This window comes from Cylas formicarius, unplaced genomic scaffold (genome assembly GCF_029955315.1).
Source record: "Cylas formicarius isolate icCylForm1 unplaced genomic scaffold, icCylForm1.1 PGA_scaffold_10__41_contigs__length_53128322, whole genome shotgun sequence".
In the NCBI taxonomy this organism is placed as follows: Eukaryota; Metazoa; Arthropoda; class Insecta; order Coleoptera; family Brentidae; genus Cylas; species Cylas formicarius.
Window position 1 is genome coordinate 52,029,146 of NW_026844214.1, and position 22,851 is coordinate 52,051,996.

Consider the following 22,851-nt stretch of genomic DNA (forward strand, 5'->3'; position numbering starts at 1 on the left):
ACCTTCATTATCCTCAAATATTCGAATTGGGTCTGCTAATTCCGAAGCCATTGCACCAACCAAATTTATATTTATATTATCCTCCATCATTTCGTTTTAAATTAAAATGTCCAAAACATCCGTTTCTACTAATTTCTGATGTAGCAGGTACTAGAGTACGAAGACGTTTCCACTTGATTAACACTTGTTACTTTCGAAAAATCGATTTTTTCGAAAGTATCTACGCTCGTATAAAAATTTTGGAGTTGCAAAATTCAAATTTACCTCCTTTTTAACCCTCCACGAGGCACATAAGTTTATAAGAAATGACCCTGATCCGACCCCGGTATTCATCTTTTTTTTTCGCGATTTTCGACTGTTTTTCGGACATTGCTATGATACACGATAAGCGTCCGAAATTTGAAGCAATCGACTTTATATTTGGCATATATATGCAGTGTTGCCCCTTGACGGAACCTATTGAAAATGGGGGCTGGGAGGCCGAGAAGTATTCTAAAATAATTAAAAATCGCGTATATAAGGGTCTACAAAAAACATAATTTTTCAAAAACCGTTTACAAAACCGAAAAAAATCTTGAACGAGGAGACGCAGAGGATACAGCTCCATAAACTTTTATTCTTGACAATTTTTCAAAAAATATACAGGCTGCGCCGCAAAATCCAAAAACTGGAAAATAGGCCCCCCTATTATTGAAAATTGGTTATAACTGAAAGACAGTGATTCAGATCTCACTTTCTTTTATATTGCGATGTAGCCCGCATTGACAGCAAAACATTTTGTATGTAAGGTTTTCACCTATTGTACAGGGTGTTCCCGATATTCCGTGCTAAATGAAAAATGAGTTAAGTATCCTAAATTTGCAGATATCAACTTCAAATTTAGCAGAGAAGTAAAAGTCCGTGTCCACATTTAAACGGTAGAAATTGGGCGCAATCAAATTTTACGAAGTATTTTTTTAAATGTTTGACTTTTTTTTGGGTAATTTTATCTTCCAGAACAATATGTTTTCCTCCATAATCGTTCACCCGATCGACAAAATTCTTTAACCGGCAGACGCAGGAGATCCAGTGCAATAACATTTATTTCAGGCATTTTTTCGATTATATACAGGGTTTTCAAATTATAGGCAAAAATCTAAAAGACCTAGAAATTTGTTTTTTTACAGAGTATTCTCAGCCGCAAATCAAAAATCGTAAACAATATGGCTAATTGGTTCAAACGGTGTCAATTTTTGTATTTGCGGTTTTCACATACGCTGCCCGGGATATTTGAAAAAATCCATAATGAAATCGTTATTTCGGGGGCTGTCAAGACGCGATGACGTCATTGATTATTACGGCGCACTGCATGGTTTCAGAAAAAACTTATTTTCTCGAAAATCATTTACTATTTTCAAAAAATTCTTGAACCAGGAAACGTGGAAAATCCAGGGCTATAACCTCTACTTCCAATAATGATTGAATCATATACAAGGTGTGTCGTTTTTGGGCAAAAAATCTAAAATATTATTGATGATAAATTTTATGTGAACAGTATCGTAAACCGTGTCGTGAGAGAGTTTCAGGTTTCGTCAATTATACGGGGCGCGAGATATTTGAAAAAGTATCATTCGACAACGATATTATTTGTACAAATTTTAATATTTACCTATGTTTGCTGTAATTATGAAGTTCAATTGTCTCTTCATTAAAAGCATAAATATTTTTTTCTGTCGCACTTGATTCAATATAGGAGCAAGTGTGGCCCTGACAAATATTGCACACTGGGGTACAAAATAATCCCTCTTTTTAACAGTCACAAATCATACTTCTTCTTTCTGGAGCAGGTTCCAAATAATTGTCTGTTGATTACCAACCCCAGCCCATTGCCTAGCCACACGTGAACTTGATAATAGACACGACACTAACCAAAACAACTGTACTGTTTTATTGTTCCATCCATTGTTGTAAATACTTCTGTGCAATCAATTAAATCATTACGTTTTTCTGACAATTTAAATAATGCTGTTTTACCTCTTTTAATAAATGCGGATGTAGTGTCGCATGTAAAAATAAAATGAGCTTGACGTTTTGGATATCCAGTCAGACTTTGCGATGAACATATTGTATTTGAGCTTTCCCAGTTTTCAGAAGAGTTCGTGCAGTCAGTAGTATCAACAAATCAACATCTTCCCAACAACAACAGTATGTACTGAATTATCTCGTTTACTTCCTTCAAAAATAAGCAGTTATACGACCGTCCACACTCGAACAATGACGTAGCTAGCAGATGTTATTCAAGGTTACAGACAAAGGGAATTAGGGACTCACAGTATATCCGTTTTTTTTTTTAAATGCTCGTTCAATTTATTCTGTTTTATTCTGCAAGTAACACACAAACCCATAATTTCTTATTTTTATTTATATTGAACGTACCATGGCGTGATAGGCTAACTTTAAGTGCATGTTATGTAAAATATGATTTTTCTACTAGTGGAAACCACGATATCTCACGAATGGTGAGTCGGATTTTTAATATTTCATGTACAATGGTGTATTTAACGTCTCTGCCGATGTTCAGCTCTATGCGAATCTCGGCTACATCAAATGCTCATTTTGACTGGATTACTAGTCAAGGCCATGCTTCGGGACGTAAATCCATTTTAAATATCACAGATCGGGTTACAAAAACAACAGGTGGCAGGCTATGTTACAATTTTCGAAAGTTTGTTGAGATTTAACGCAAATTGCTTTACGACACGGTCGGGACATAAAATGCTTCCGTCGAAGAACAGCTGTAAAAATAAAAATAAAACAACGTCAAGGGTAATAAAAAACAACTGCGGTTTGGTCTACTAATTATAAACTTCTTATTCTTCAGGTTTGAGTTTCGGAAGGTGTTCTTTACACTTTTCTGCCAGCTTTTACAAACACACATTTCTTCTTGGTGCATTTTTTTATTTATTTATCCATTGAAGAATATTGTGACTGCCTCTATAATTACAGTGCTTTATCAACACTTCATAACATCTACAATGCCTGGAATAGTTCTCTGCCTCTGAGAGACAGAAACGTAACGTATAAGGTAAATGTTCGTCATGCTGAGTTAAGCATACATGATAGTATCTACTTGATGGGTAAGAAGGGAGATTGTTGAAGATTTTGCAAAGCACTTTGGCAGCATTTGCACTACAACCCAGCCAGATGGGCTGGTGGAATCATTTGTCCGTACTTCTTCAAAAACGATGATGGCCAGAACGTTACAGTCAATGGTGATCGGTATAGAGCTATGATTACTAACTCTTTCATTCCTGAATTGAATAACCATGATGTCCAGGAGATGTGGTTTCAACAAGACGGCGCAACATGTCTAATTTCACGTTTTGGTTCTGTGAATTGGCCTCCAAGATCTTGTGATTTAACACCGCTAGACTACCTTCTGTGGGGCTATGTAAAGTCATTGGTCTATGCGGATAAGCCACAAACGCTTGACCATATGGAAGACAACATTCGCCGTGTTATTGCCGATATAGGGCCGTGGCGGTCATATGCCAGAAATCATATTTAAAATGTAATGCCACAAGATTATCTATATATCTATATTATCTATAGAATAATCCATCGTTGTTTTATTGCAACTTAAAGTCTATACATCGAACACCCCTTACCTAACATGAGAGCCTGTTTCCGCCCACTGTGTGCTCCTTTATGTCACATTTTTAACCTGGTACTTGGAGTTTCTTCAGAACCTTGAAAAATTGCCAAAATTTATCCTATTTTCAAAAAAGGCGATCCTTCCGCAGCACAGTGGTCCCGTCTTATGGGACATGCTGTCATGAAATTCTCACGCTTTTTTAAATATGGGATTTTTGTGCATATTTCAATTTTTCAAACTATTTATTATTAAAAAGTAAAATTTTAATAACAGCAGGAACCATGCCTTCAAAAAAAAATTGAAATTATTTTAATAAAACATATAAAAGTGAAAACTAAACAAATATGGTACAATTAAGTCTAAAGAATCATTATAAATTGTTCCTGAACCCTTATTATGGGCGTGCCTATGGCTAATTACTCCCGAATCGAAATTACTCATTACTCATTACAAATAATTATTTATGGCTGTATCAGAAAACTTCTGCTTGTATTCACTATGCCCTGAACTATCATCAAATCCCCATTTTCCTTTTAACATTAAGTCTCCTTGGAGTAGGAGAGTTGACAAAACGTCTTCTTGTGACTTCAGAATCCGGTTCGTAATGCGATCCAGAAGTGCAGTTCAACTGCTGCAGATGTCTCTGACACTTTTTCATCCGAAGGATAGCACTTTTTCTTTGCCTCCAGAACTTTGCGATACGAAGGAAAGACATTTGAGGCCATTTTTGAATTAACACAATTTTTAATTAATGGATATTGATGCCTGGTCAACTTAGCTTCAACAAAAAGCGAGAGTATTTCGTCTGCATTGATCTGCGGTTTTGGACTGATCTTCTTTTAAATATTTAATTACAGAACTGTTTACTTTACATAATTCCGACAACCTTAGGCGCAATCTTTTTTACTTGCTTGTTGACGGCTCTTGATCTTCGGGGATATGCTGGATTTCTGCCACTTCATCCAGCAGAATAGGTTGGGCAAGCGGAAGTTCACAAATTTCTGTCATGTTAAGTCATTCCTGGTACTTAGCTACTAGTTTTGATTTAGAACTAGAAGTTTGCCTCCGATACTCACTGAACTTCCTACAAAGATAGGAGACACCGTTTTCCAAGTTGGTAGTCTCGATCTCTCTATTGGGCAAAAGCAGCTGTCAGCTCGACTAAGATTTCACGTATTTTTTCCGAATTTTTGTCTGTTTTCTTGGCTAACCAAGTATTAAAAAGGTATGGTCTGTTTATAGATATAAGAAAGTGACGAATTGGTTTTGAATGGGATTATCCATGGGTGGTCATTAACATACAATGCAACAAGATAGATTCGGAATTTAAAATCAGGTAAAATTGTGGTGCGTACTAAAAAATAATTTTATACCTACCTGTGTTTAATATTCTTTGATTTGGTATACTACTTAGTTTAAGTTTATTAGTAATCATTCTTATTTCGTGTGTAATACAGCGTGTGTTGAATCGTGTGCGAATTATGCAAAATATGTGCGAATCTAGTGTATCTGAAGAGATGCTGCCGCCCAAATGTAGAAAACACTATTCTATTGAGACTAAGGAAGTTATAAACAATGTTTATTTGTCTCTCATTGAACGTGGTGCCAGCAAGCAAGCACCTTTAGAAGAAACGGCCACATTGACGAAAATTCCAACATCAACTGTATGGAAAATAATGAATAATCCCATTTCAACGAGGAAAAAAAAGAAGCGATGCTGACATTTTCTCGAGTGTAGATGAAAGTGATCAAGATATAATACGGCGTAAAATTTACCAGTTATATGAGGAACAAAGCGTGCCTACATTAGGAGGGTTGAAAAAAATGAAACCGGTGTTAAATGTGGCAGAACTACCTTATGGAAGTGTATTCAACACATGGGTTTTAGATTTAAAAAAATTGACAAAAGCCAAGTTTTAATGGACTCTTTTAGAATTCGGAAATGGCGACTGGAATATCTGGAAAAAAATTAGGATTTACAGAGAACAGCAAAGGCAATTATTTACTTGGATGAAACCAGGTTCGACACTTATGATACCCCGAAAAAGGGATGGGTTGACTCAACTGATAAGTGTAAAACAAACGCGCCATCAAAAAGAGGTAAAAGAATAACTATTTTGCATGCCGGCTCTATAGATGTTTGGATTCCAAATGGACTTTCTCTGTCTGCGAAAAATATTAAAGATTCTTCTCTGGATTACCATGAAGAGACCACCGCTGTTTTATTTGAAAGTTGGTTCAAAAACAAACTAGTTCCAAATATTCTTCCTAATAGCGTAATTGTAATGGACAATGCAAGTTATCACAGTAGACAGTTGACTAAAACCCCTTCCTCATGTGACACAAAAGCAACAATCCAAAACTACATGTATAATAACGATATTTATTTTCACGAAGATTATACCAAAAAGCAATTAATTGAGGTTCTACAAAGCTTGAACCTACAACAGAAATACGTCTGTGACAATTATGCAAAAAATCTAGGGCATACAGTTTTAAGGCTTCCACCTTACCACTGTATTTAATCCCATTGAACATGTTTGACATCAACTGAAATCTGCCATTCGTCGTAACAATGTTTTTCGCCATGTTAACTCCAATGTCCTCAAACTTATAGAAACCGAAGTTTTTAACATCCCTCCACAAAGTTGGGCAAATTCTGTTAAACATATAGAAACAGCAGAACAATCGTATATCCATATTGCAAATAATAATTAGAACAGGAGATGATAGCGATAGTGATACTGATATATTATGTGAATAATTAGAAGTAATTTAAGTAGGTAATAAAAATAATTTGGAATTTTATTTTAGATTTAAACATAAATACATACATAAATAAATAAATATTTTTTAGTATCTTTTCTAACAAAATCCCAAATAATTGAATTCTAAGCAAAGTACGGACCTGTTCGGCCATATTTCATTCTTACAGCTTTCCCGGGACTTTCCGTAATTCGTATCATCTGCAACAAAATAAAAATAACCCTACGTTTTTTATGTTAATTTTCTTTTATGTATTTTTTTAGTGCAAAACTAATAAAAAGAAAAGATTGGTAAACAACTTTAATAAATCGGGGCTCAAAAGTGCAAAGAAGAGCATATGCACCAGGTGAAGTTTGTTTTGTCTCTCATTGTCTCTCATTGACATTGTAGTCCCTAGATATATAATACACTATAACAAAAACAATGATATGAATAATTTTTTAACAAAACGTTACGTTGATATTGCTATTGGAAAATACGTGCATTTAAAGCTAACCATGAGGGGATAAGAATATAACTGTTTTTGACACATCCGGCGACATTTGGCGACGTCGCATCTTACTCGGTTTTAAAGTAGAGGTTCCAAGCATTTCATAAAGGTATATAACTTGCGAGTTATCGAAAGGTAAATCATTTGAAAGTTTACATGTATTAACGTTTAAAAAAAACACACCAACACACACGAAAAAGTCACTGACCTGCGTAATGCAAAAGGTGCACAATTACTTTTGACTAAGTTCTCACTTTGGCGAACGAAATCTTAGTGAGGGACTAGTTAATACCGGATTTTCCTTTATAATAATCATAATTAGACATTTCTGAGAAACTTAACGAATTTTTGGGACATAATAAAATTATGACCTTTTTGGGTACGTTACCGAAAGTAATGGTGATTATATCAAATTTAAAATAAACTCTGGGAAAAGATCATGTATCACTAGCTTATGTTCCCTGCCTTCTTATGTCTGTGACTCCCCGAACAAGCAAGGTCGAATTTCGATTCTTCGATTTCATTGCTGAGGTTCTATCTGAGAGCTATAGATTAGTTCCTTTTGCTCCAGCTTCTGGTGTGCCTCAAGGTTCTAACCGTGGACCACTTCTGTTCTATTTACAATCGATTTCATAACTTTGAACATCGGCGACAAGCTTGAACTGCATTAAAATATCGATATTGTCAATCAGTGGTGTACTAAAAATAAATTGCAAACCTCATATCATCTTTCATTACAATATGGATAGGACTATCCTGACTAGGCTTGACACTCTAAAGGATTTTCTATTATAAAAAAAATATATATCTGAAGTGGTATTACAGATATAAAAAAATATGTATTTTATTTTTGAAAAAAAAAGTTTTCTTTTTAAAATGGACCAACAAATCGCCCCCTTGATTATTGACATTCAATTAGAAAACACACTGTATTATTTGCATTATTCTATACTTTTTCTTGTTAATGCTTTTAGTGTCTATTTAGGTGCCTGACTACTATTACAAATTAGTTATTATGATTTAAACTATGATTAAATTAAGTTGCAATTGTCGAAAGTTTTGCGGACTGGCGGAATAAGTCGGTGACATTTTTTTTCTGTCACGTAAATGAATAATGAATGAATTTACTACTATACTCATTTGAGAAATTTTTCAACTTTTAAGTTTGTATGTAACACCAAAATAAAATTAAATATTTAAAACTTTGTTCAATAAAAATATTCAGTTTGCTGCATTATTGGTCTTCAATCTTCTTACTAGTATCAGCGACCCCAAAAAGGAAAATAACATGGACGACACTTAGTCATACCCGAGTGACGACCAGGGCAGATAAGAAAAAAATAACGTGGCACATGCTCGTGACCTTTATTGGTGCATCAATGTCAGAAAAACCAAACAGTCAAATTGATTAACGCCGTTTTTAAACGGCATCGCTGCGGTAGACTGTCTCGTATATATACAGCCACTTAAAAAAAAAAAGACCAAGGTCAACGCGAGGTCCCATTTCGGTGGCCTAATGTCGATTGACGTTATCGCACTGTAAACTCTCGATGCGAACTTTACCAATTAGCCTCTTTAAGCGGGACCCGACAAATAACTAACCGAGAAAAACAAACAACCGACAGCCCCACACATTGCAGATAAAAACTTCTCCAAAATTGATCTATTTCGGTGTAATTTATGCGGCGCTCAGGTCGGGCTTCAGCGAAACGCCATTTTCTATCATATTGAGCGGCCTAGCAGATTGTGAATCGCTGGTATTTTGGTGAACATGGGTAACATATTTTATAAGAACTCCAAAGGATTTAGCGACGATTTATGGTACTTCAAAGACATTTGGCAAATATTAGGAGATTTTCACAATTTTTTGACTTTTTGTTTGGAATATTTTTAAACTTCTTCATTCTTTTCTGATACAAAAATAGAAGCAAACCGTTAGAAGCATATTTATATAAACCTCAAGAGCTCAAAATCCCTTCTGCAAAATTATATACAGGGGATCTTAAAAATGTTTAATGTTTGGTTTGAATATTTTTTAAAACTCTTCATTCTACATACATACAGGGTGGCTCAACAATTCGCAATAAATAAAAAATATCTTTTAATATTTAATGTATGCTTTGAATATTTTTTAAAAATCTTGATTCTTTTTTGGTATAGAAATTAGAAGCAAACCGTTAGAAGCATATTTATATAAACCTCAAGAGTTCAAAACCGCTTCTGTGAAACTATATACAGGGGGGCTCAAAATTGCGCGACGAATAAAAATATATTTTTTATTTTTAATGTTTGTTTTGAATATTTTTTAAAACTCTTCATTACTTTTGGATACAAAAATTAGAAATAAACTGTAGTAAGTATACAGGGTGGCGCAAAAATGAGCGACGAATAAAAATCTATTTTTTTATTTGTAATATTCGTTTTGAATATTTTTTTAAAACTCTTCATCTTTTTTTGATACAAAAATAAGAAGCAACCGTTAGAAACATATTTATATAAACCTCGAGGGCTGAAAATCGTCTCTTCAAGACTATATATATTGTGGATGGGTCTCTCATAAAAAATATGCGGAGAACTTTGAATTTTTAGACCAACCGGTTGTATGTCTAAAGATATCTATGAGATCGATTTTATGATGAGGCAGTGCGAAGTGGTTTTGTTTTTTGTACATAGAAAAGTAAAATTGTAGCCAGGCAAACATCCGTATAAAAGGCAATCAAATGACACGTTGTAGCTCATTAGGCTGGGAAGGTTTTACTTTTTGCTGAATCTAGCATCGAAGCTATCCACACATCTAAAGCATACAAATCAAGTATCTTCCAATCTAAAGTAAAGGCCCCAGAAAGCGTCGGGCTCACGATGCCAGCAAACAAATTTTGGACATTTATTTTGGAGACGACGGAGCGCCAAAAGTAGACATAACTTTACTAAAATATTTGGTATTTGATTCCCATTCCTATTAGGCCACGCATGCTAATAGCAAAACATTTTAAGGCGCAATAGGCTGCCTTTAGTTCTACGTAATTAATACGTTCTCCACCATTTGGGGTCGCTATGTAAAATAATTGATATCTGTCGTAATTTCCAGCAGAACGAAATTACAGCTGGACATATATCTTGGACAGGGATGATGGACATTGTAAGAAATTCAATGCAAAACAGATTAGGTTATAAAGCAAAGAACAAAAAACAAAGATGGATGACCGATGAAATTTTGTTGTTAATGGATGAACGTCGAAAACATAAAAACGAAACAGACGGCAGCACGTACAAAGATATTCAAAGACTTATACGATCAAAGATTAGAATAGCAAAAAACGAATGGCTCAAACAGGAATGCCTTGAGATAGAACAACTACAAAATCAGCACGACGATTTCAATCTGCACAAAAAGCTGAAGGAGACTGCTTGCATATATAAAAAAAAGAGACCAAATATAACAGTTGATAATAATAACCATATAGCCCTCGATACCAATGAGAAAATCAATGTTTGGGAAAAGTATATAGAAGAATTTTTTGACGATGAAAGACCCCCAGTTAGTATTGATAACACCCTAACTGGTCTATCGATTACTAAAGACGAGATTGAAAAAGCTATACGTAATTCAAAAAACAACAAAGCGGCTGGCCCAGACGAAATTCCTTCAGAGATGCTTAAACTACTCGATGAAACAGGCATCACAGGACTACATAAAATATTTAACACTATCTATGAGACAGGTCATTATCCCAAACAGTGGCTGTCCTCTACTTTTATCCCCCTGCCTAAGAAGACCAATACAAAAAAATGTGAAGATTACAGGCTTATTAGCCTGATGAGCCATACCTTAAAAATATTTCTTAAAATCATACATCAAAGAATATACAAGAAATGTGAGAGAGACATGAGCGACTCACAATTTGGGTTCAGGCAGGGGCTAGGTACAAGAGAGGCGATAGTCGCAACACAAGTACTTGTCCAGAACTGCTACGACCAGAGAAAGGATGTCTGTCTATGTTTCATAGATTATGAAAAAGCTTTTGATCGCGTAAAACACTACGAGTTAGTCCAACTTCTTAAAGGGCTTGATATAGACCAAAAAGACATCCGTTGCATAGAGAAGTTGTACTGGAACCAAACGGCACAAATAAAACTGGACAATACTATGTCGAACACCATACAGATTAGGAGGGGAGTGCGACAGGGATGTGTGCTGTCTCCACTCTTGTTCAATTTATATTCGGAGGCGATTTTCCAGGAGGCTTTAGAAGACGTGGAAATGGGAATCAAGGTTAATGGGGTTTGGATTAATAATATTCGTTATGCGGACGACACGGTCCTAATCGCTGACAATATACACGACCTACAACAACTGGTCAATAAGGTAGGAGAACAGAGCAAATCAATGGGCTTAAATATTAATACCAAAAAAACAAAATTCATGATCATATCCAGGAATCTAAACACGTTTCAAAACTCCACCATAACATTTAACGCTAGACCCATAGAAAGAGTGGACAAATTCAAGTACTTGGGTACCTGGCTTTTCGAAGACTGGACATCGGACAACGAAATAAAATACCGTATAGAACAGGCCCGACAAGCTTTCTTGAGGTTCAGAAGAGTGCTAACCTGCTCCGATTTTGACCTTGACCTAAGAATGAGATTCGTGAAATGCTACGTTTGGTCGGTGCTCCTTTACGGCATGGAGGGGTGGACACTGAAGACAACTACAATAAACAAATTAGAGGTCTTTGAGATGTGGCTACACCGCAGAACTCTCAAGATACCCTGGACGGCTAGATTGACCAACGATGAAATTCTAAGACGTGTTAACAAACCACGTGAACTTTTTGAATCAATTAAGAAGAAGAAAACGGCATATCTGGGGCATATCATGCGAAACAAAAAATATCAATTTTTACAACTGTTGATTGAAGGCAAGATCGAAGGCAGGAGGGGGATCGGAAGAAAAAAAATGTCGTGGCTTCGAAACATCAGACAGTGGACTGGCCTGCATGATGTACAGACGTTGATACATATCGCAAGAAACAGAGAAGCAATGGAAAATGTTATCGCAAACATCCATTAATGGATACGCATTGGAAGAAGAAGAAGATATTGAGGCTATTATAAACTACCACAAATCAAATGTATCCTATTAATTGTTTTTCTGTAATAATACTGAATTCCTTCCCGATGGAATTTATTTTTATTACAAGCTATTTTGGAAACACGGCCATTTTAAAGGCAAATTCGCGAATAATGTGTGCAAATAATGGATTTTAATTAATCGGACGAAAGTCCCTCTCTTGCTTTGCGACGCATAAAAATCAATAGTGATAAATTGAGATTTTCCTCTTGAGCATGAAGCGGTTTTTTACAAATGGCGTCCTTGGGTAAATGTAATGTAAATCGATCGAAATTGCCTTCGATTTCATAAATCAAACGTTAGGTAAAAATAATCCGCCATAGACGAATGGGAGTCGCATATATAATTTGAAAAGCGCGGTCTCTTGTGTCGGCAGGTCAAATCACTAAATCTAAGCCCGAAGCGATTGTACTTATTATCCATAATTTCTCAAATCAGACCGAGGTGAAAGGTGACAAGGTAAGGACGACTATAAACTAGCGAGATTTATGGGTTGATAACGTATACAATACTACATTAAGATTCGTGAAAAATTTCAAGATGACACAGATCCGTAAGTCACACGGACCGAACAGCTGTGCGCACCGCTTCGAAGGGCTAGGTCCCATCTGCATATACATCATATTTTTCCAGTATCACCAAGACAATACGTATTAATGAGGGGAAAGTGCCCGAAAGACTCTCTAACCGATTAGTCTCTCAATATCATGACGTAAAGTAAAGCAAACCAACCAATGAACAAATGGCAATTATATTAACAAAAATCTACCAAATCTTCGATTTTAGACTACTAATATTTTCGGATCATCAAACAGTTTGTAGAGTTGTTGTGCGCAAAAAAAATGTCTTAATGTTTCTTTTCCTATAGTAAGTCGATTTCATCAGAACACGCCGAACATTATTCTTCATTTAGAGTTAGTATACGAGGTGTGTTCAAAAGTAAGGTGACTTTTGTAAATGGACTTGCTACATACATTCAATCTTCGATATTTTTTTTGTTATGTTGGTATGGTCTGTTGATAGATATAAGAAAGTGGCCAGTTGCTTTTGAACGGGATTATCCAAGGGTGCTCATTAACATACAACGCAACAAGATTATTACCTAAAGTTTCGGAGTTTTAATTCAGGTAAAATTGTGGTCCGTAATAGAAAATAATTTTATACCTACCTGTGTTTAATATTCTTTGGGTTGGTATACTACTTAGTTTAAGTTTATTAATAACCATTCTTATTTCGTGTGTAATACAGCGTGTGTTGAATCGTGTGCGAATTATGCAAAATATTTGCGAGTCTAGTGTATCTCACGAGATGCTCCCGCCCAAATGTAGAAAACACTATTCTATTGACACTTTCTTATATGTATGAATAGACTTTACCAATCAATTAATGTATGGTGTAGTGTCATAGATAGGCATATTTTTTGTCTGATATTTATAGATCAAAAGTTAACTGGAGATCATTATTTGCAACTCTTAGATTGTTTTGTTTTATACGTTCCTTGGAAAAAAACTTGGTTATTAATATAATAATATCTCTAAAAACCAAAAAGTTACCTCGAATTAAAATGTTATCAAGATACATTGAACGGACAGTACTTTGGACGCATCGCTAGCGATTATTAGGACGAAGCTTCAAGAAAATTCAACATTGTCACGGTCACGGTCAAAGAGACTGATTGACGAGGTCATTACTAGGTCTCAATACCAAGCAGCACATAAATCAGACTCAAGGCAAACTAATGGCCACTCTCTATGTTAAAGAGTGTCCTAAAAGATCTGGAGAATTGCAACGAAATACAAAAGGAAACCCATTGGAAGAAGCGAAGCTACCTTCATCCAAGGCAACAACAATATCTTCAGTCATCCAAGCGTAGAAATCTCAGCGCTGTGGCAACCCCTATTTTCACGCGTCAGGAGCCTTGACTTGCCCGACCTGTCAACGGTGAGAGCCATGTCAATGGAAGTTCCAAACTCCAGCATTGACCTGAGACGAACCTATTGCGTGAACCTAGCCTCTTTTTAAACATTTTTTCAAAAATTTGAGGATCAAATTTTCAAAAATTATGCCACAGAATTTCACACAGGATCTCGAACACCATATTATACCGAGTGTTCCATTTCAAGTTGACATGACATATAATATGTAATCTTAACACAAAACTAAATAGCGTTTATCTACGAAAACTATTTGATTTGGAACCAGGAAGCACTACCAAATATTCTAACCTTTTCTCTTCAACTTGTGAAATTGATTAATGCTTATTTTTAACAAATCCCTTTGGAAAAATATACAATAAAGAGAACATTGGTGTCTTTCTTCCAGGATGATCACCAGGGTGCGATGGACGTTCATATTCCTGCTAGTGTACGTAACTATAGCATCCTTGCAACCAGTCGATGATTTCTCCGATATCATGGGGCCATTCTGCGTAAACATCGGTTGCTGCAACAACAGGATAGACTCGTGTTCCGAACCAATTAGAGGTAAGATGCTTCTGCTGCTATAGAGAGCCGGATTCACACCTTCCTCTCTACAGATCTACGATTACGATCGTAATAATAATACTATTTTCAATCGTCTGGATTCTTCCTGCGTCAGTTGTTGTAGAATCGAACTTGCTGAAGTTTCGCAGATAACTATAATAACTGAAGCTGACTCGCACTCTACTCTGTATCGTCTGTTCATAGATATAAGAAAGTGACCAATTGTTTTTGTATGGGATTATCCAAGGGTGGTCATTAACATACAATGCAACTAGATTATTACCTAAAGTTTCGGAATTTAAATTCAGGTAAAATTGTGGTCCGTAATAGAAAATAATTTTATACCTACCTGTGTTTAGTATTCTTTGGTTTGGTATACTACTTAGTCTAAGCTTATTAGTAATCATTCTTATTTCCTGTGTGAATTATGCAAAATATATGCGAGTCTAGTGTATCTCAGGACATACTCCCGCCCAAATGTAGAAAACACTATTGAGACCAAAGAAGTTATAAACAATGTTTATTTGACTCTCATTGAACGTGGTGCCAGCAAGCAAGCACCTTTAGAAGAAACGGCCACATGGACGAAAATTCCAACATCAACTGTATGGAAAATTGTGAATAATCCCATAATAGGGCGTAAAATTTACCAGTTATACGAAGAACAAAGCGTGCCTACATTAGATATCTTAATTAGGAGGCTTGAAAAAGGTGAAACTGGTGTTAAATATGGCAGAACTACCTTATGGAAGTGTATTCAACACATGGGTCTTAGATTTAAAAAAATTGACAAAAGGCAAGTTTTAATGGAACCTTGTAGAATTCGGAAATGGCGATTGGAAAATTTAGAAAAAATTAGGATTTGCAGAAAACAACAAAGGCCAATTATTTACTTGGATGAAACCTGGTTCGACATTTATGATACCCCGGAAAAGGGTTGGGTTGACTCAACTGATAAGTGTAAAACAAACGCGCCATCAAAAAGAAGTAAAAGAATAACTATTTTGCATGCTCGCTCTAAAGATGGTTGGATTCCAAATGGACTTTCTCGGTCTGCGAAAAATATTAAAGATTCTTCTCTGGATTACCATGAAGACAATACCGCTGATTTATTTGAAAGTTGGTTTAAAAACAGACTAGTTTCAAACATTCCTCCTAATAGCATCATTGTAATGGACAATGCAAGTTATCACAGTAGACAGTTGACTAAAACCCCTTCCTCAGCAACAATACAAAACTGCATGTATAATAACGATATTTATTTTCACGAAGATTATACCAAAAAGCAATTAATTGAAGTTCCACAAAGTTTGAACCTACAACAGAAATACGTCTGTGACAATTATGCAAAAAATCTAGGGCATACGGTTTAAAGGCTTCCACCTTACCACTGTATATTTAATTCCATTGAACATGCTTGGCACCAACTGAAATCTGCGATTCGTCGTAAGAATGTTTTTCTCCGTGTTAACTCCAATGTCCTCAAACTTATAGAAACCGAAATTTTTAACATCCCTCCACAATAATATAGATCAAATAATAATTAGAACAGGCCATGATAGCGATAGTGATACTGATATATTATGTGAATAATTTTAAGTAATTTAAGTAGGTAATAAAAATAATTTGTAATTTTATTTTAGATTTAAACATAAATACATACATAAATAAATAAATATTGTTTAGTATCTTTCCTAACAAAACCCCAAATAATTAAATTCTAAGCAAAGTACTGCAAAAAAAAATTGAAGTCTTGCGCCAAACAGTTTTTTATTTTATAAACAAGATGTGTCCGAAAAAAATAGCGCAAATTGAGTATAGAGCAGTCATAAAGTTTTTCACAAAATAAGGCTTAGCACCTAAAATTATTAAAGAAAGACTGGATGGTGTTTACGGCCAAAGTTCTCCTTCGTATTCTGTAGCGAAAGAATGGGCAAAACGTTTTCGAATGGGACAGGAGTCCCTTGAAGATGATTCAAGAACTGATCGACCAATGGAGGTCATAACGGAAGATACTGTTGTGATTGTGGAAGAGGCGGTATTGAGTGATCGACGTTTAAAGGTCAAGGAAATCTCAGAAATTACTAAGCTTTCTGATACAAGACAACGCGTTTGAATATAAAAGAAGTCTTTTTTTTTCGATTTCTTTCATTTTGGCAGTGACAATACCAAAAGCTTTCTCATAATAATATTTCCAGTGATACAAACTTGCGACCATAGAAATCGGCCATTTGTAAATTTTTGACTTTAGTTTATTTTTTTGTCTAGAAACTATTCATTTGACTCAAAAAATAAACATTCAATTTAATATGCTTTAGTATGAGTTTAAATTTGTGTAGAGTGCTGAGCTTTTATACACGTGTTAACTGAGCGTTAAACGTGTTCATACACTACTTATAGTGATAGTAACAAACTTGTTATAGACTTAAATTAATTGCCTATGCAACTGAAATTTTCGTTTTTAACGATTTGGATAGCTTTTAATTGTGTCAGTTTGGTGCCATACTACACCACAATCTAGTAAGAGATGTTATTAGGGCAATAAGTGTTGAGTTGCTATTTATCAATAACCCATTTGTTTTTAGTAATAAAAAAAACTTAATTTGACTCTTGTAGTTATTTTACAATGTTAAGCATAAAGAGCAGAAATAAATTTTAAAATCAAAAGTTCACAATGGTTTCATCCAAGTTTAGGCACTCAAGGATTTTCTGAAGACACTCTATTTATATTCTTCCACTAATGTACTAGGTGAGTCAACAACAGAATAAGGTTCATTAATGGTTTAAAAAAACGTGACTAATAAAACTTTTCTTTTTAAATATAAATGGAAATATCATATTTAGATTTTTTTTTAATTAATTCTTCAACTCAAAATACTGGTTGTTACACTTGCAAAAATGATGATAGCGTCATTATTTTTGAAGGCAAATCGGAACACGCACGTCACCGTCACCACTTACGCTTCGATCGTTTGGTGGATAGTCCTGAATAGGCAAGCCAACATCAAAGCATTAAACATGCTGGGTATAACAGAGACTATGAAAACTACGCCCATCCTGGCTATGAGAGCCATATTAAATGTTAAGCTTCCATTTCTATATGCTAAAGTCAGTCGACATCACCTCAATTCAATGCTAATTCAAATCAAGTCACACTCCTCTGGGTCCCAGGACACTGTGGAATCCCAGGGAACCAGAGGACAGATAGGCTGTCTGTCCTACCCTACAGCTTCATTAAAAGTCTATTTGACCAGAGATCTGGCAATAGATTTCTCGATATGTGGCTTGAAGCTGAAGGTATTAGACACACTGAAGCCCTCTTTCAGAAGCCGTCCAGGATTCTTGCTTCCAGCCTTATCGGGCTCAACAGGAATCAGCTGAGGCTGACTATTGGTCTGATAACTGGACACTGGTCAACAAGAAAGCATCTTAGGAACATTGGCATCATACAAGATGTATTATGTCCAAGATGCCATGCAGCGGAAGAAACTCCTCTGCATGTAAATAGTATCAACATCCGGGAAGTGGGTGTTGGAAGGCTGATTCTCTATGCCTCGGCACTTGGTCTCCTCTACACTCTCTCCTAACTCACGAAGTTCCTAGAAGTGCCCAATAAGGATTATTCATTTCGATTGGTATTTTTAGGGACTTTGTGTTACTGCGACGAGTTCTGCAACCGAACGGACGTCCACGACTGTTGTCCGGACTACTGGTCGTTTTGCCACGGTATATATATCACGACGCCACTGCCGCCTCCGACCACACGCCGTCCGGAACCGCCTCCAGAGATCAGAGCCTGCCTGTACAACGACAGGACTTGGCCCGTTAACGGGACAGTCCGCGAGAACTGTAACGAATGGTAATGTCCGATTTTTACGAATTAATCGCGTTCCACGAACCTTCGCGTAGTCGTTCATCAATAAAAGTATGGCGTGATAGCCAATAGTTATTTTCGGAGAGAGTTAAAGCTTCTCGCGTGACGTTACTGAAAAATCAGCCGCCTCGTTGGTATAATTAATCGCCCAGCGATCGAAAATTAATTGACTAATCAATTTTCAGTCGGTACGACTATTGAAAATGGTATTTATTTTTTTTAGGGATATGTAATGTTTTTTTTATTAAATACTTTTTAATATGTAATTGTAATTTAGGTAAATTTAGTTAAAGTTAAAAATAAATCGACCTGATGGTTAAAAGTCACAAAAAATATTAAATAGTGGGCCTTGCCCCACCCACCCCCAAATCCGAAACTTTAACCGCATTTTCATTGCATGCTATAAAACATACCAACGTTTGATATTTTTCAGAATTTGATACACTGCCATTATTACAGAAAATTAATTAAAATGAAATAAACACAGAACGAACGTATGGATAGGGAATAAAGATATAATAAAAAACTGACAGTCTCGTAAGTTTTTGACACATTTGGTTTTTGCTTTTAATTTGTTAAAACATTAATGAGTCATTATTATTTTTAAAGAATATATTTTAATCATTTTTTTTTGAAAATGAAGTAAAGAGTTTGTATAAAAATATACCAACGTGTCATATTTTTCAGCATTTGATACTCTGCCATTATTACAGAAAATTAATTAAAATGAAATAAATACAGAACGAACGAATGGATAGGGAATAAAGATATAATTAAGAACTGATAGTCTCGTAAGTTTTTGCCATATTTGATTTTTGCTTCTAATTTGTTAAACCATTAATAAAATATTATTATTATTAAAAAATATATATTTTCCTCATTTTTTTTTGGAAATAACGTAAAGAGTCTCTTGCATAGTAATGACTGTTTAGATGTATCTTATTGCTACAAATGCATAAAGTAAAAAATGAAAAAAATTGAATATACAAATAAATATTTTTGAAAAGCTTAAATGAATCTCAAGTAATGTAAGAAATAGCATTTAAGGTGCATATTTTTAGCTCTTTGCGTAACACCAGGGGTAAAATGGACCGCTAAAAAGAAGCTATTCCATATTATTATAACCGAATCATAATTTATTGAAAGTGTTATTTTTTGAATAATTTTATGAATTTAGCCTAAAGCCAGAGCTTTCGAAAGTCTCATAAATACCAATAACAAATTTTTTAATTTATAGAAAAATAATTACTAATCAGTAACGTTTTTTTTTCATTAAATAAATTTTAATAAATAATTATAAGTATTATATATAACATTATAAATAGCCAAAATTTGGGTAAATTTAGTTAAAGTTAGTCAGAATAGTGGAGAGTTTAAAAAACGTTCTTATAGGATTTTTCCTTAGAATCCATTGGCGTAGTTTGTTTTTTATTTGCTCTAACCGTTTAATAATTGTGAACATATATTTATTTATTTTTTTATATTAATTGGAAATTATTCAAGCTTCTCAGAAATATATCTCGGTATAAAGTTGGTTTGAAAATGCTCAAAATTTATGTTTTTTTCACATTTTTTTTTTTTTAGCAGTAGGCCGTGACTAATCTATTAAAAACAAGTAAACAATTATTAATATATAAGAAACTCAATACTTTAAAATTCAATTATTTAAATGTTATGAACTACTATTTGTAATAATTTTCAATTTATTATGGACCGTTATTATATTAAAACGAAATAACATTATATCTAACGAACATTAACATTATATTATACCTAAAACTATTGTTTCTTTTTTTTTTAATGACATTTAAAAGAATTATTGCTGTCCTTCGTAGAGTTTCGAAAGTTATATCAATTACCCCTCCAAGATTTGCTACAGACTTGTTTCGTGTTTTATATACTTTATTTTGCCTATATCCCCATAAAAAGAAACCTCAAACCGAGAGATCCGGAGATCGTGCAGGCCATCTTGCACATCCGTTGGTACCTATCCATTTTTGAGGAATGTGGTTATCTTGCTGAAGGTATATATCATTAAAATATACTAAGACAACACGTTCAAGTAAATCTGGAATGACTTCTTCAAGAATGTATAAGTACTTATGTTCTGTAAGACCTCCTTCAGAAGTTCGGTAGGCTATTCGTTGTCCCAAAATAAAACACGATACTCCAACACCAAAGCGTGTTTGTTTGATGTTATAGTAATATTTGTTTATTTCAATTTCTTACTATTCTAGTTTTCCATACTAATTGTTATTCAGGTGAAATGTTATTTATCAATGCTTCCAGATCGTCTTTGGTATTTAAGTTTCATACTAAATACCTATTAAAAATATTGAATATTTGAAGTAATGGTAATATTTGTTTCTTTATTACAATTTCTCACCTTTCAGTCGAATTGCAATACGAGGAATATATCCAGTCAGAATCCAAAGTAAGCTCTTGTATTCAACCGCAAACCTGTGATGTTTTGTTTCAAATATTCCTTTAAACTTCTCCTGTTTCTTATGTCTTCATATATTTTCAGCAAGTGCGTTGACGTTGGCTACACCGTCGAAATGATGTGCGAGAAAAATATTTGCCTCGTGGACGAGGCTATAATCAACACCGTCAACAACCGCGAGGTCCATTACGGTTGGACAGCCGCAAATTATTCGAAATTTTGGGGTAGAACTCTAGACGACGGCATTCGTTACAGGTAAAGTGACAATACCATTACTACAAGAGGTGCGGTTAGTTCAGCTAGTTTTCGTTAGTATCAACTTTAATAATAATAATAATAATAATAATAATAATAATAATAATAATAATAATAATAACAAAAAATAGTCTTTATTGAGATATTTTAAATTATTGCACATGATTTAGAAAAAATAACTTAATACCAATATAATGTAATATAGTTATACTGCGACCAGAAATATAGTGGTTTTGCAACCGACTTTTTGTTTATTTATTATTTTTATTTAGTTCTAGGAATTTTTCTGCCTACACTAACAAGCGGAATATAAGTATGTTTTCGATCTTTTTCGCCGAGCAATTCTTGAAACATGCACATAATGAAATAGTACAAAGTAAGAAGTTATTACGTCCTATTTCAATACATTTCTACATGGTTATAATTATTAGTCTCTTAAAAAATCTTCTCAATCGGGTTAAATATGCAATGATACGGGTGTAATCTCAAGATTTCAATGCCGTTTTGTTGTACCATCGAATCCATTTGATATAATTTTTGTAATAATTCCAGAAGTTGTTTTTCCGTGTCGCTCTCTTCAAAATATAAATCATTTACGTACAGAAATTCTAAAATAGATCAAATAAAAAATTCATGTTAATGCACAATAAACATCTGTTGGGATGCGTTTTGGCCTGCGAAGGTTTATCAAAGCAATAAATGTACTATATTTTTGGTTGTATTATACACATCTCAAACGGCCAAGTCTAGCTTAAGATCTTGATCTCAGCTACTCCACGTTAACCAAATATTACAACAATAATGAAACAAGACACTATAACAATAATAAGAGTCTTAAAATTAACTATTGGTAAAATATTAATATGTTTAGGACAGAGGCTTTTGTAACTGAATAATTCTTTTGTCCTAAATTCTAGAACTGAGATGGATTCAAAATATTTATTATAATTATTATAAACAATTATGTTAGGGCATATCCAGAATGTTTTTCGTCCTCAATCTGTCAGCTGCGTTGGTAATAGTATATTATGCATCAAGTGTGGTAAACGGCATTTGACTCACGAGTTTTTAATAAACGAGTGAGTTCTTCTTCTTCTTGTCAATATTTTGGCTTTGCAACTAGGCAGTCTGCCAGCTCATTAGGGGAGTCCTCAGCTTGACGAGCAGAGCTCCTGGGAACTCCTATCTACTTTTACCCTTAGATGTTTTATTTTGTTTACTTTGCTCAATAAAGGATAAATTATTCGGTAATGGAGGTATCTGTTAGTAATACAAACATATTGGGAGAAGAGGGCGTAGAGATTGGATTTGTTGGAGATAATGTATTCTGAAAATATAAATGATAGATATTACGTTACAGTTTAATTTTATTAAAGTTTAAAAAGGAAATTATGATATCTGAAATCTTTTTATTGGGTTTAATTAGAACAGCAGATATGTTAAGAGTGGCTTTGATGCCCAGCTTTATAAAAGAATTGTAGATATCAAGATCGGGTATCTCATTTATAGGGCATTCAACGAACATGTGGTTCAGGTCCTCAATCTTTCCACATTCGCAAAATGGGCTAATCTGTCTTGCCCTTAAATTTTAATATATTTTTTCAATGTCTGTTGTGTTGATGAAGTATTTTTTGTTTTATGATATTAAGAATTTCATTTTTATCTAAGTCAATGGTTTTTGGAATATTTAGGCTTGTACCTATTTTTGCTAAAGAGTCAACAACTGAGTTACCTACTATGTCTGAGTGTCCTGGGATCCAAGCTAAAATAAT

General features: G+C 34.5%; 1 protein-coding gene across 1 annotated transcript in view; it reads left to right on the top strand.

The window, feature by feature from the left end:
- The window catches only part of LOC132697095 (tubulointerstitial nephritis antigen-like), a 62,880-nt gene that overhangs the window by 14,334 nt on the left and 25,695 nt on the right, over window positions 1–22,851 (top strand). Inside the window, exons 2-4 of the mRNA XM_060662383.1 lie at window positions 14,347–14,507; window positions 18,153–18,366; window positions 20,909–21,079. Of these exons, the coding sequence (XP_060518366.1) occupies window positions 14,348–14,507; window positions 18,153–18,366; window positions 20,909–21,079 (545 nt within the window). The 5' untranslated portion in view covers window position 14,347. The remainder of the gene's footprint in view (window positions 1–14,346; window positions 14,508–18,152; window positions 18,367–20,908; window positions 21,080–22,851) is intronic.